Raw genomic sequence first — 13,117 nt, forward strand, 5'->3', positions numbered from 1 at the left:
TGGACATATTTCTTCTTTTTTTTTTTTCTTTTTCTTTCCTTGGACATATTTCTTTAGATACCAGCTGATTCTAAGGTATTCATCTCATTTATCATTGGATTTCTACCAGGGGCCAAAAGCTTTTGTCAATAACACACTGTCCAACTCCAGAGCCTTCAGGCTCTTACCAACTACCACAGATGTGAAAAAAATTAAAGGATATTCATGGGCTTTCTTCCCCTTGAAACTTGGCTTCATGCCCTTGGGGGAGGGGGAAAATATATAGGAAAAAAAAAAAAAAAACTTTGTTCCCTCTACAGAGATATTGAGAGCAAGGTCATCTGCAGGAATTTGTATGTGAGTCCCCGATACATTTACAAGGCATATAAAAATGCAAATAACTGGGGGAAGGAGCAGAAAGGATTCCTACATAGCCCAAATGACCTGCAAAGTCCCCAGCTGCCCTCAAATGGTCGTTGGCTCCTGAACGACCAAAGAAAGCAAAATTGGAAGGATGAAATGTTGGCTAGTTTTAGTTGAATTAATGCCCTGAGAGAATGAGGCAAATTCAGTCAGCCATTTTAAAACTAGATAAATTCATTGTAGTCTGCAGCTTACTGTACCCCAAGAAGAACCAGCAGATCCTACAGCTTCTTGCTCTGAGCCTGATTAAATCTGTTCTCCCCTTCCCAATCTAAGATGCATAGGAACAGATCTAGTTTTCTATTCCTTCTCTAGCCTTTTGCTGCCCATTCCAACAACCCTTCCTAAAATAAAAAATGCCCTTTGGAGGTTTGGAAAGAAGGCATTATCTTTAAAGAAAGATATAAATAGTGATACAGCATAGGAAACACTCCAACATATACCAGGATAACTGATGTCCTATCAATCACATCAATGAGCATTTATTATACCACATCTGCTTTATACCAGGCTCTGTGCAAAGCAATAAACATTCAAATATATTAAAAAACAACCCTTGTATTCTCAAAATCTTTTTTTTACATTAATACAAAGAGATTTGTGCATACAATGCAAGCATATACCAAATAATACATAAAAAACACAAGGTAATTGGAGGAGCGCATTTGTACCAGAAGGGATATAGAGGGAGTTCGTACAGGTGGGGTTTAGCAGGATTTTGAAGGGAACACAGTATTTTAAAAGGCAGAAGTGGGGACAGAGAGCATTCTGGATATGGAAGATAGTGCAAAGGCATGGAAAGAGGCTTGTAAATGAAGATCATAAATGAAGAACAAGAATGATTGAACCACAGGGTGTATGAAGAGAAGTAAGAAAGAAGACGCCCTTAAATGACAAATAAGTTGATATCTAATGAATTTACATTCTACTGAACTGTCAAGCCCAAGAGGGGAGTGTCCCAAATGACCATTTTTTTATCAAGAAAATATTCATTTGTTTCTATGACCAGAGGAGAAGGTTCATTAGTTAGATATAGAAACAGAGAAATAGAAGCACACTGGAGGGAGATGCAGCTATACAAAATATATCTCAAAGAAAAATCATCCAGAAGATGGGAACAAAGGTGGGCAGTTCTTGATCAAGACATTCCCATCTCAAAAGGCTCAGAATTCCCTGGGCTTCAGAGTCCATCTTTCTCTCATGGAGCAGAATCACGAATTACTCCTGAATGGAAATAATGGATAACACTGAATCCTAGTTTTGCCATGTAATTCAGAACCCCTACCATGGTGACTCCCTAGTTAGGGATATCCAAGCTCCAGCAAACTCCAACCTTGGATACCTTCTAATGGTGTGACAGTGGGCAAGTCACTTAAACTATGTGAACCTGTTTCCTCATCTGTGAAATGGGGATTTTAATGCTCTAATACACTTCCCTCATATAAGAAGAATGCCATGGCAGCTTTGAAAATCAGTGAAAAGTATGACTTACAGTTACTGTTACTTCCCCAAAATGCTGATGCTTTTCTTTCCAGATGTAAAAGATTTCCACTTTTCTAATGGCAAGTGGAGTGAGTATTGTCATGTGATAATCTCAGTGGCAGAAAGAAAGAGAGAGACAGAAACAGAGAGAGTGGGACAGAAAGGAGAGGAAAGGAAAGAAGAACGAGTGGGAGGATGAGGATGGAGAGAGGGAAGATGTGAAGATAGTGAGGAAAGAGAAGAGCAAGGGAGGAAAAGAAGAGGGGGAAGAGATGGGAAGAAATAAAGAAGAAAGAAATAAAAAAGGGGAGAAGAGAAAGAAGAACAAAAAAGAGAAGAAAAGAGAAGAGAGAGGGAGGAGAAAGAGCATGGGGGAAGAGAGAGAGGAAGAGACAGTTGAAACAGTAGGAGGATAAGAAGAGAACAAAGGCAAGAGAGGGAAGGAGAGAAGGGAAATGAGGTGAGGAGAAATAAAAGGAAAATGATAATAAAAAAGAAAAGAAGAAAGAAGAAAAGAGAGGGAGGGGAGAAGAGGGAAGGAGGGAATAAGTGTGGAGAAAAAATAGGGAGAAGAAATGAAAAGAAAGAGGGAAAAAGATAGAGGCAAGGAAGAAGGGAGGGGGAAAGGAGAGAGAAAAGAGAAGAAATACAGGGAGTCAGGAAGAGAAGAAGGAAGGTGGGGGAAAGGAGATGAGAAGAAAAGCGGAAAAGGAAGGGAGAGATAAAAGAGTAAGAGAATAAAAAAGATCAAGGGAGAAGAGAGGGAGGGAAGGGGGAAAGAGAGAGGAAGAAAATGTGGGAAGAAAAGAGAGAAGATAAAAAGGAGAAGGAAGAATTAGAAAGTGAAGTGGAAAAAAGAGATGGAAGAGGAAAGAAGGGAAGAAAGAGATGAAGGATTAAAGGGAAGGGGAGAAAAGAAACGGGAAAGGAGTGAGGGAGTATAAGAGAGAGAGGGGAGAACAGAAAAGAGGAAAAGAAGAAGAAAGTGGAGGGGAGGATGAGTGAGAGAAGATAAAGGAGAAAAGAGAGAAGAAGGAAGAGAAAGGATAGATGAAAACAGAAAGATGGAAAAGAAAAGAGAGTGAAGAGAAAAGGAGGGGAGAAGAGGGGAAATGGGAGGCCTCCCGAGAAAGGTTCATTTGCTAAACAAAGTGAAGCTGCCTGTGACTGAAATCCCCCTAACTTTCCTTTGGAGGTGCCAGGCCTGGAGCAGACACCCAATTTATTACCCTGTCAACTGACTTATTAGGGTTGACACAAATCGAGCAGAAATATGCCTGACATACTCCAGTTGAAGCTTTTTTTCACACATGTACACAAAGCCAAGCTTCCCTCAAGGTGGAGGCCAGGCAGGGAGGAGCTGGGGGACCTCTATTCCCTGCGTTCTATCAGCAAGATGGAACTGGTCTCCTCCCCTTTTTAACATGCAAACCCAGCCATGAATTCACCAGGACTAGAAACAATTCGCCAGAACGACACAGCTGGGAAATGATTATCAAGCTCTGGCAAGTCCTTGATTGCAGGAAATAGCACCTACATTTTCCAAAATGTTCCCACCAGACCCTGAATCCTAAACCGGAGCTCCTTCCTCTCTCCTCCACACCTTCCCACCACCATATGACTCTGCTTTCTGGAATTTCAACTTCCATGTTGAAAACCCATCCTGGGGGGCGGGGGGGGAGGGAAGAGGTCCCGGAAACAATCGATGAACTACACATTGAGCTGAAATTCTCATGTGGAGATGTGGCCTACTGCTTAGTATACGGGATTAGGGACCTAATTCCCAAACCCCAGTTCCAGTTTAGTCATTAAGTATGAATAGAGGACCTAAGGGCTGGGGATCTTGGGGATACAGAGAAGGAAATTTGGCCAAGTCAGTGATGGTGATGCACACAGTCCCATTTGTTCCCGCTTTAAACTAACAAATAGACTCCAGAGCTACTACCAACTATGTGTTAGACAATAAACTTAGCATTCAGGATTCAAAGGTGAGATGAAAATAATAATAATAATAATTATTATTATTATTATTATTATTATTATTATTGTTATTATTATCCATATTTGAGGATATGAGTAAGCTGAGGATCTGTTTTCTGGTCATAGGGCAGCCAAATTTTCAGCTATTGGGAGGAATTGGTCAGGTACTGCTTTCAAAATATATTATCTGTCTACCAGTTTCTAAAACCAAAAAATGCACTCAGGATAAATTGATAACAAAATGTTATTTGAACAATGAAAATTTCAATCAGTTTGGTTTCAATGCCCCTATTCCTTTAGTGGAAGAAGCTAGGTCATCCAGTGGATGGAGATTCTGGTCCTAGAATTCAAATCTGACTTCAGACACTTTCTTGCTGTATGACCCCAGTAAGTCACTTAACCATAATCTGACTCAGTTTACTCATCTATAAAGTGGAGAAATTCAAAGCACCAACTTCCAGGGTTGTTGTGAGAATCAAATTACATATTTGAAAAATACTTGGAAATTTTAAAGTGCAATGCAAATATCATTATTGTTCTTACTTTTCCTATGGGAAATTGAACCCAGAACCAGGTCAAGGATAATCTGCTCCTGGGTTAAGGGTCAAAGGTTGTATTAGTGTCAAGGAAATCACATATTCCCTCATTTTTATGTAGGTGTAGGTGGGGTAGAGAAAAGAAACCAGGTTGGAGGAAGGAGATCAGTCTGGCAGTTTCCTATTTCAACTAATTCTTCTTGCTGACTTGTAGTAGCTAAGCTCTGTTGTTTCAACGGTGATAAAAGATTGTGTGTTCTGTTCAACACCCTCTCATTTTGGCATTTCCAATCTGGCCTTTTTCTCTCAGCCCTGTTTAGATCTCTTCTTGAAGTACAGTCATTGGTATTCAAAGCTGGTTCCTGTATTTAAAGACTTCTACCTTCTCCCAGGAAACTTCCTTAAAAGCCTGGGAGTCTAAGTCACTTGCTTCCAGAGGAAATTACTATAAAAATCCACCTGGATTTAGACTCAGGGCCCTTTTTTGGGTTGTGTTGGGTTGTTTATTTACTTTTGGGGGTAGGGGTTAGAAGAAGGGAAGTGGCTGTGTTGATGAGGGTCAAGGAAGCCACATCTCACAACTAGATAAATGATCTTTCAATAAATGTTCGGTTATCCAAGGAATAATTAAGCCTGATCATGTAACAGAAAAGAGAGAAAAAAGTTCCTCATTTTCTTTGTTATAATCTGTGTCAGATTATTACACACATTATTTTCCAATAAGAATATAATAATAATAATAATAATATAATAACCAACCAACCATATCTCCAGTAAAAAATAAAATAAAATAAAATAAGCCATGCTGTAATAACTGGTACTTTACTTTATTCTTTCTTTTTTCTCCAAAAAGTTTTTGATGCTGACCCTGAAGGCTGACATATCCATCTGCAAAAACTCCTGCTGCTTTGCTCCATCTAGTGGAATATTGATTTTTGCTTAAGATGAACATGCCGACGTCAAGCTTTGCAGGGGCTCGGTGGCTTACTCTGAGACTGCAGAAAGGGATCATGACGGTTTCACATTTTAGAAAGGCAGAATATTCAATCCGACTAATTTCCCAAATCGTGAAAGAACATAGATTTTTTAAAAATTTTTTTGAAATATAATATGAAAGGTATATGAAGAAAAGAAATTCTGCAACTTGGAAAAGTATTATAAACACAATATACAGACATTTTGAGCTTAATGTGCACACTGAACACGGCTGACAGTCTTATCTATAATTTATTTGAAAAGTCAAGGATCATAGCATTAACCTGATCAGTTATTACTCATAAACAATAATATTTGTACAATAGCAAATAAAAAGTAAGGCTAGAATAAAGGAGACAGAGGTTTCCTCTGAAATGCAAAGACCAAGAACGCTGATGTTTTTCTTAGCTTCTTTCTCTGAGTTGATCGTACTCTCTTGGTTATTGGAATAAACAACAGGTCTTATATTGGCTGAAACATTTACTGCTTCTTGTTAAATTAACATGCACTTATCAAATCAGCCGGGCCAAGTGATGAGTACTCTGTCACTAGAGAATCACGCTTGCCAGCCTTTGTTATTACTTCTATGCTAAATATAGAATATTAAAACTCCAGTCTTCCTTTTGTTTTTTTCCTTTTTTGTTTCATTTTGTGGTTGTTATTGTTGGGGTCAAAAATATTTCTAAGGAATCAATTTTTTTTATCTTATCTATCCCTTCACCTCCAAAATACAAGAACTTTGATAAAGGGAATTTTCTTATTAAGAAATAGAAAGCTCTGTCACTGACATGGCTGGCAGTGGCAAGACATAGAGATGGATGGGAGACTGAGAGTCCCCTGCAATAAAGTTCAGATGGCACCCCTTCACAAAAGAGCACAAAACTCTGGCTCCTTTATAAATGTTCCACTTCAGATGATACCTGTACCACATTCTGGTTTGATTTATAATCCGTTATTAAAAAATAATAATAATAACGAATGCCTAAGAAAGAGTGAAGCAAATATGTATATCTGGTATAAAACTTCTCTAGAGACAAGAAACTTTACAAAAACAGAAACATTTCAAGGAAGTCACATCAGAGACACCCAGACATCTCAAAGAGTGCTCTCCGAAAAATATTCTTTTAATACAAAGCAAAACTCTGTCAGGATTTCCTTGCGGTTCATTCTGAAATCGGTAGGTTGATTTCAAGTGTTTTAAGGTTTCATTAGTAATTATTATAGTTTGATTTTAAAAGTGAACCATCTAACTTCTTTTTCCCCTGTAACTTTTTATTGAACATAAGTGTTTGGTGAGCATTTGTACAGGAAACGATTGATTGCAAAAATACCTGCCTATAATGTGCTGTGCTTAACGCCAGCGAACAGAAATTTCCGCACAGACAGCGAGGGCTTGGTTCTCCAAGGAGAGCGGCTGGACCAAACCGGCAGCTGTCTCCCTGCCTGCCCCCAGAATCCAGGCTGTGATGCAGCTGGCCTTTTTGTTTTTCCTGACAAACTGCTGTCACAGAAACTGGCTAGAAAATAAGACGGATCCTTGACCAGTTTTTAATGTCTTCCTCTGGCCTGAGATCTGCTGACCTCCATCTGGGAACGGATGACCTTGACCTAACAATGAAACTGCTCTCCCCAAGTCCAATGGGCTTTTCCTCCAGGCCACCAGCCCTGCACAGCTTTTCCAGGACAGAGATTGTGCAGTGGGAAAAGTCTGCCTACACATTTGGATGGATGGGCACCATCCAGTTTACCCAACTCTATGTAGGGAGGGATGGAAGGAACCTTTTCCCAAACAGAAGCCTTTGCCCGATCCTCCTCCTGCATTTTCTGAATGGGGACTGGAGGCCTTAAGGAAACAGCCAGCCTCAGTGGCTCCTGGAGAGAATGAAAGTGAGTCCCTGAGAGAGGATACGATCCATGGTGTGTTAATCTAACCCTCAGCTGTTAATGATTTGCACTCCCATTTCCCCTGATGCTGTGGCTTCGGCTGCAATATTGGTTTAACGGTTTCTGTCGAGTTTCCCTGATATTTTCTTGCTGAAAGTGAGTGAAGAGGAAGGGAAACCTGACCAGCAGGAGCCGGGAAGCCCAGCCAGAACCCGTGTGTTTTTTTATAGTTTGTTTTTCAATATACCTGTTTAAGGAATTTGGGGTTTTGAGATTCTGTTTGCAACAACAGAGGACCATGGGAAAAGAGTGGCCACAGATCCTGCCCTTTGCCCTTTGATCTTTGGCATCCGCTGTGCAAGCCAACAAGGCGGAGAGGGGAAGACAGGCATAGGCAAATTTGGCTCCAAAGACTATTCTTTATGTAATAGATTGTCCGGAAAAGTTCAGCAGTAACTATGGGAATGTTATGATGTGTCCATAAAGGAAGATCTGACCAAAGAAACTTTAAGGGCTCCCTCTTTCCACTAGAGATAATAGGTGCATTGTTTTAATTATCATATTGTATTAGGATTGTTCTTTTATTTTATTTTTATTAAAAGCAGTCTCTCTGCTATTTGGAACTATGCTAAAAAAAATTATCAAACTGTGAATACCCCTTGATCCAGCAGTGTTACTACTGGGCTTATATCCCAAAGAGATTTTAAAGAAGGGAAAGAGACCTGTATGTGCAAGAATATTTGTGGCAGCCCTTTTTGTAGTGGCCAGAAACTGGAAACTGAATGGATGCCCATCAATTGGAGAATGGCTGAATAAATTGTGGTATATGAATATTAGGGAATATTATTGTTCTGTAAGAAATGACCAGTGGGATAATTTCAGAAAGGCCTGGAGAGACTTACAGGAACTGATGCTGAGTGAAATGAGCAGGACCAGGAGATCGTTATATACTTCAACAACAATACTATATGATGATCAATTCTGATGGACGTGGCCATTTTCAACAATGAGATGAACCAAATCAGTTCCAATAGAGCAGTAATGAACTGAACCAGCTACACCCAGCGAAAGAACTCTGGGAGATGACTATGAATCACTACATAGAATTCCCAATCCCTCTATTTTTGTCCGCCTGCATTTTGGATTTCCTTCACAGGCTAATGGTACACTATTTCAAAGTCCGATTGTTTTTGTGCAGCAAAATAACTGTTTGGTCATGTATACATATATTGTATTTAATTTATACTTTAACATATTTAACATGTATTAGTCAACCTGCCATCTGGGGGAGGGGGTAGAGGGAAGGAGGGGAAAAGCTAGAACAAAAGGTTTGGCAATTGTCAATGCTGTAAAATTGCCCATGCATATATCTGGTAAATAAAAAGCTATAACAAAAAAAAAAAAAAAGAAAGAAAGGAATAGCAAGTTGGATACAATAGATTTGCAATTTTATATACAGTCATCTTTTTTATTGTACTATGTTATGGAAATGCTTGTTTTGTTTCACAAATAAAAATATTTTAAAAATCAGTCTCTCTGACCCTTGGACATTTGACTTTATGAGCTGACTCCAAGCTATCTTTCCAGAATGATTAAATGTGTGTAGACATGCATATACACACGTTTACATATACACACGTCTACATATGTATTTATATAGAGAGACTATAGTCACATGTATAATCTGGATGTAGATATAGACATCTCCATAGAGACCCTTTCATGTTTGTGTCCCTAGAATAACCAGTACTCAGCCTGGCACTTCCAGACTGATGCATCAGCGCCCATTTATTGATTGGCTAACAGTCAGCAGTGGGTCGCACAGGCTAGCCCTACTACCTCCAGTTGCCTGAGATACTGAGGCTAATCATACAGAAAGGGATGTTTGGACTTATAAGATCCCAGAGGTATCCCGACAGCTTCATTTTTAATATCTTGCCATTAATCCAACCCCAACTTTTGGCTCACTAGCAATCCAATCACCTACAGACTTTTTTATTCATTTGCACTCTCATTCATCAAGCATTTCTTAAGCATCTACTACAAGCCTAGCTCTGGGCCAAGGACATAAAGAAAGAAACAAATTGCTCCCGGACCTCAAAGAGCTTTCATTTTTCTGAGGGTAAAATATTTTTTTACAGAAGAATTAAGCTCAAATATATACAAAATTGTTCTCAACAAGGGTTTTTTTTTAAACATTCACTTAATATTGAAAAAATGTGATGATTCAATGGAATGTTCCAAGTTTAAGACAAACACCAGGCTCCTCATGTGCTGTCCTTGACCCTGGAGAGACAGACTATTAGTTTCAGGTATTGCCTTCTGGGAGCCACATTTCAGCAAGAACCCCGCTAAACTGGCCCATGTCTGAGAATGGGGAAGTGTGGGGGGAAGGAGTTACCAAGATGGTAAAACTTTTCCCTGTTCCATGCACTGTGGATATTGAGATAAAATGAAATAAAATTTCTCTTCTCTACAGGCAAAGAGATAACTAGCTCTATAGTGCAGCAGATAGAGTTAGGGACATGAATTCAGGAAGTTTTGAGTTCAAATCCTCTCTCAAACACTGTGAGCAATTAACCTCTCAGATTCAGTTTCCTCATCTACAAAATGGAGATAATAATTTCACCTATTTAGCAGAGTTTTGTAAGGATCAGATGAGATAACATGTGATCAATGCTTTGTAAACCTTAAATTGGCATAAAAACGTGAGATATTGTTATGAACCAAACGTTTTTCTTGTTTCAGATCTGTAATATTATCCCTAATTCCTCTGTGACTTACAATATTAGGGGTTACTGAGAAGGTATGGATATTGTCTGCGATCGTGTCACTAGTATTTGCCAGAGGTAAAACTCAAAATCAGGTCTTTTTTGGTTTTGCAATAAGTCCTCCAACTATTATGAAAATAGATAACTATACACGACATTGTTGCGGGGAAAGTGGGTGTTAATAGGAAAGACTTCCAAGAGGAGGTTCTTCAGGCAACTAGGTGGTTCACTGGCCATGGCTCTGTACTTTTTTGGGGATTTAGACACGTTGGAGATTTTATATTTTTTTCTGCAACCTTCAAATTTCTATTTCATTTAAGAAAAAAAAAAATCCACCCTCCTTTTATGGGTGGATCACAAAAACATTCCAAAGCCCTGAGAAATGCAAAAAGACAAGTCCTCAGAGCACAGTGAGAAAAACTGGGTGGGAAGCTTAAGACACAAACCACAAACCCCTCAGGAGCTCCTCCTCACCCATGCTCTCTGTTGTGTGGACTCTGACACTCAGGGAAGCCCTTCATTCTGCACATCCTCCTTTTGGACACACACACACACACACACACACACACACACACACACACACACACAGCTGTAATGAGGGTGTGGCCATGGAGCTCTGTCCCAGGAGACATTGACATCACCTGCCATCCTTAAATAGGAAGGAAACACAGCTTAACACTTGGTTAGTGAGAATAATTAGTTAAATTAGGAAGCTACCAGAAGGCCAGTGAACCGCATCCTTTACGATATGGACAAAAATCTGTTTTTATTTAGAACAACATTGGAAGGACTAACTGAAACAAATTTCCCTTTATTAAAGTACAACAGACTGACCTGACGAGCATCTATTTGGGACCTGCTGCTCAGTGCCACCAAAGAAGTTTCAATGGCTAACTATTGCCTCTAGGAGAAAGTACTTTGCCTTTAAAGACCTTCACTATCCTTTCCAACCTGTCTTTCCAGGCTGATTTCATTTTCCTTTTGCTAATATTTCTGATCTCAGATACTTACTAGCTAAGTGACCTTGGGCAAGTGGCTTAATCCTGTTTGTCTCAGTTTCTTCATCTGTAAAATGATCTGGAAAAAGACATGACAAACCACCCCAGAATCTTTGCCAAGAAAATGCCAAATGGGCTCATGGAAAGTTGGACCCGAGTGAACCGCAATACACTTGACATTCCACCCTCAGCGTACTATTTTCTGTTACCATCCATGGTTTTCCATTTCCTGCCTTTGTATAGTCTGTGGCCCAAGCCTAGAATATTCCTGCCTCATTTCTGCTATGTAGAGGCCAGATTCCTCTTCCAAGGTTCAAGTCTGAGGCAGCTTTCTCGAAAAGGGCCTTCATTCTCACGAAATCACTCCCACATCCCGTCATATTTACAACCCGCCCTTTCTTATTTACTCTTCGGTGAACATCTTGCTTCCTCCAACAGATGGAAGTTCTTTGAAGTTAGCGATGCGAAAATGCCTCTGGCATTCCCTTTCTAGCTACCATATCAGGCATAGAGCCTTTCATATAATAAACATTTAATCAATTATTGTAATTGAACAAAATTTTCCAAAGCAAGAGATCTAGTGATCTCACTCCTGGGCATCTGTCCCAAAGAGCACATATGTGTATGCACAGGTCTCATATAAATCAGAATATATAAACTTTATAGAGGAGGGAAAAACGAAGACAAAAAGCACCCAAGCTTAGTCTTTTTGTTTGGGGAAATTGCAAAATAATCTGGTAGATGAAGGTGATATGATATAACACCATGTAATATAACAACATGATCAATATCACATAATCTATGACATGATATCATATGATACGTTATAACATAACATCTCACAGTAAAAAATAACAAATATGAAGAATTCAGAAAAATCTAGTAAGTCTTGAATGAATGGATGGATGAATGAGTCGGGCTAGATTAGTTCTGTGCTCTCTTCCAAGTCTAGATCTAAGCATCCAATGTACTCAGCCTAGACAAAGTAAGAGGAACCAGGAGTACAAAAGAGAAACGGAAATGTTACTTAGGCCAAAGTGATTAATTCTAATTGCTAATCTTGAACAGGTAGCTGGAGAGACAAATTAATCTTTCTTTTCAGGTGGGAGACTATGGATGCAGAATGGTACAGCCTCTAGCCGATGTATTCACTGCGCCATTAACTTTGCCAATTTTTTTGTTTTGTTTGGTTTTTGTCTGACTTCTGATGAAAGGTTCAACGTGGTAAGGGAAAAGAATGAGTTAACCAGAATGAGTTTCTAAATAGCCCAGTTGACCCATTTATCTGAATCCACCCCAGACAAATGAGTTTTCTAGATAATTAGAACCCGGAGACTCTCCCACATAATAGCTGGAACATAGACATTGACTACATACAATAAAATACTTTCTTTTTCTATGTTTTGGGAGTAATCAGGTGCATCCATTCCCTTTAACTTCAGGGTCTAGCTTACCTTGGAAGTCGAGATAAGACACCGGCCGAGATGGAGGTTAAAGCATCATCCACTCGTCCTGCTGGCTTCCCTTTGAGGATCCAGCTGAGGACCAGCTCAAGCAGTATCAGGGTAATGAAAAATGGGGTTGCCTGCAAAGAAAAATCCCAGAGACATCTATGTGCAGGAACTATACACATGGAATTGTTCAACTTCCTGGCCATTCAACTCATTGAGATAACCTTTCTCTGCTCACTGAGGAAAAGGAGCCCAAGGGATCAGGGTAGGGACCTTTAGTTGTCCTGTTGAGTTTGAGGGAAAATCGATCGTTTGGGGAGGAAGACAATAAGGTCCCTTATTCAGTGAGATCATACTTATCATACCTTAGCCAATGCAGAAAATTATCTATTCTGCAACTTCTAGCGTCGGTGGGTTTCCTGGGTTATTGAGAGAACCGTGTATGAGCATGTGTCACACATATGTGCCCATGGTTACATGTACAGGGAATGTCAGAGGTGAGATTTAAACTCAGGCTTTGTAGGAACTAAGGTTGGCTCTACCATACCATGCCACCAGTCAAGACTATTCTGGTTATATAATAGAAGATTCCAGGTTGGACCTAAAAAAAAAAACTGTCATAAAACGTATTTACATGT

General features: G+C 39.6%; 1 protein-coding gene across 1 annotated transcript in view; it reads right to left on the minus strand.

The window, feature by feature from the left end:
• AGMO (alkylglycerol monooxygenase) overlaps positions 1-13,117 on the minus strand; it is a 310,594-nt gene that overhangs the window by 294,217 nt on the left and 3,260 nt on the right. Inside the window, exon 2 of the mRNA XM_074266588.1 lies at positions 12,483-12,613. Coding sequence (XP_074122689.1) covers positions 12,483-12,613 — 131 coding nt within the window. The remainder of the gene's footprint in view (positions 1-12,482; positions 12,614-13,117) is intronic.

The sequence above is a fragment of the Sminthopsis crassicaudata genome, chromosome 5, assembly GCF_048593235.1.
Source record: "Sminthopsis crassicaudata isolate SCR6 chromosome 5, ASM4859323v1, whole genome shotgun sequence".
Classification (NCBI taxonomy): Eukaryota; Metazoa; Chordata; class Mammalia; order Dasyuromorphia; family Dasyuridae; genus Sminthopsis; species Sminthopsis crassicaudata.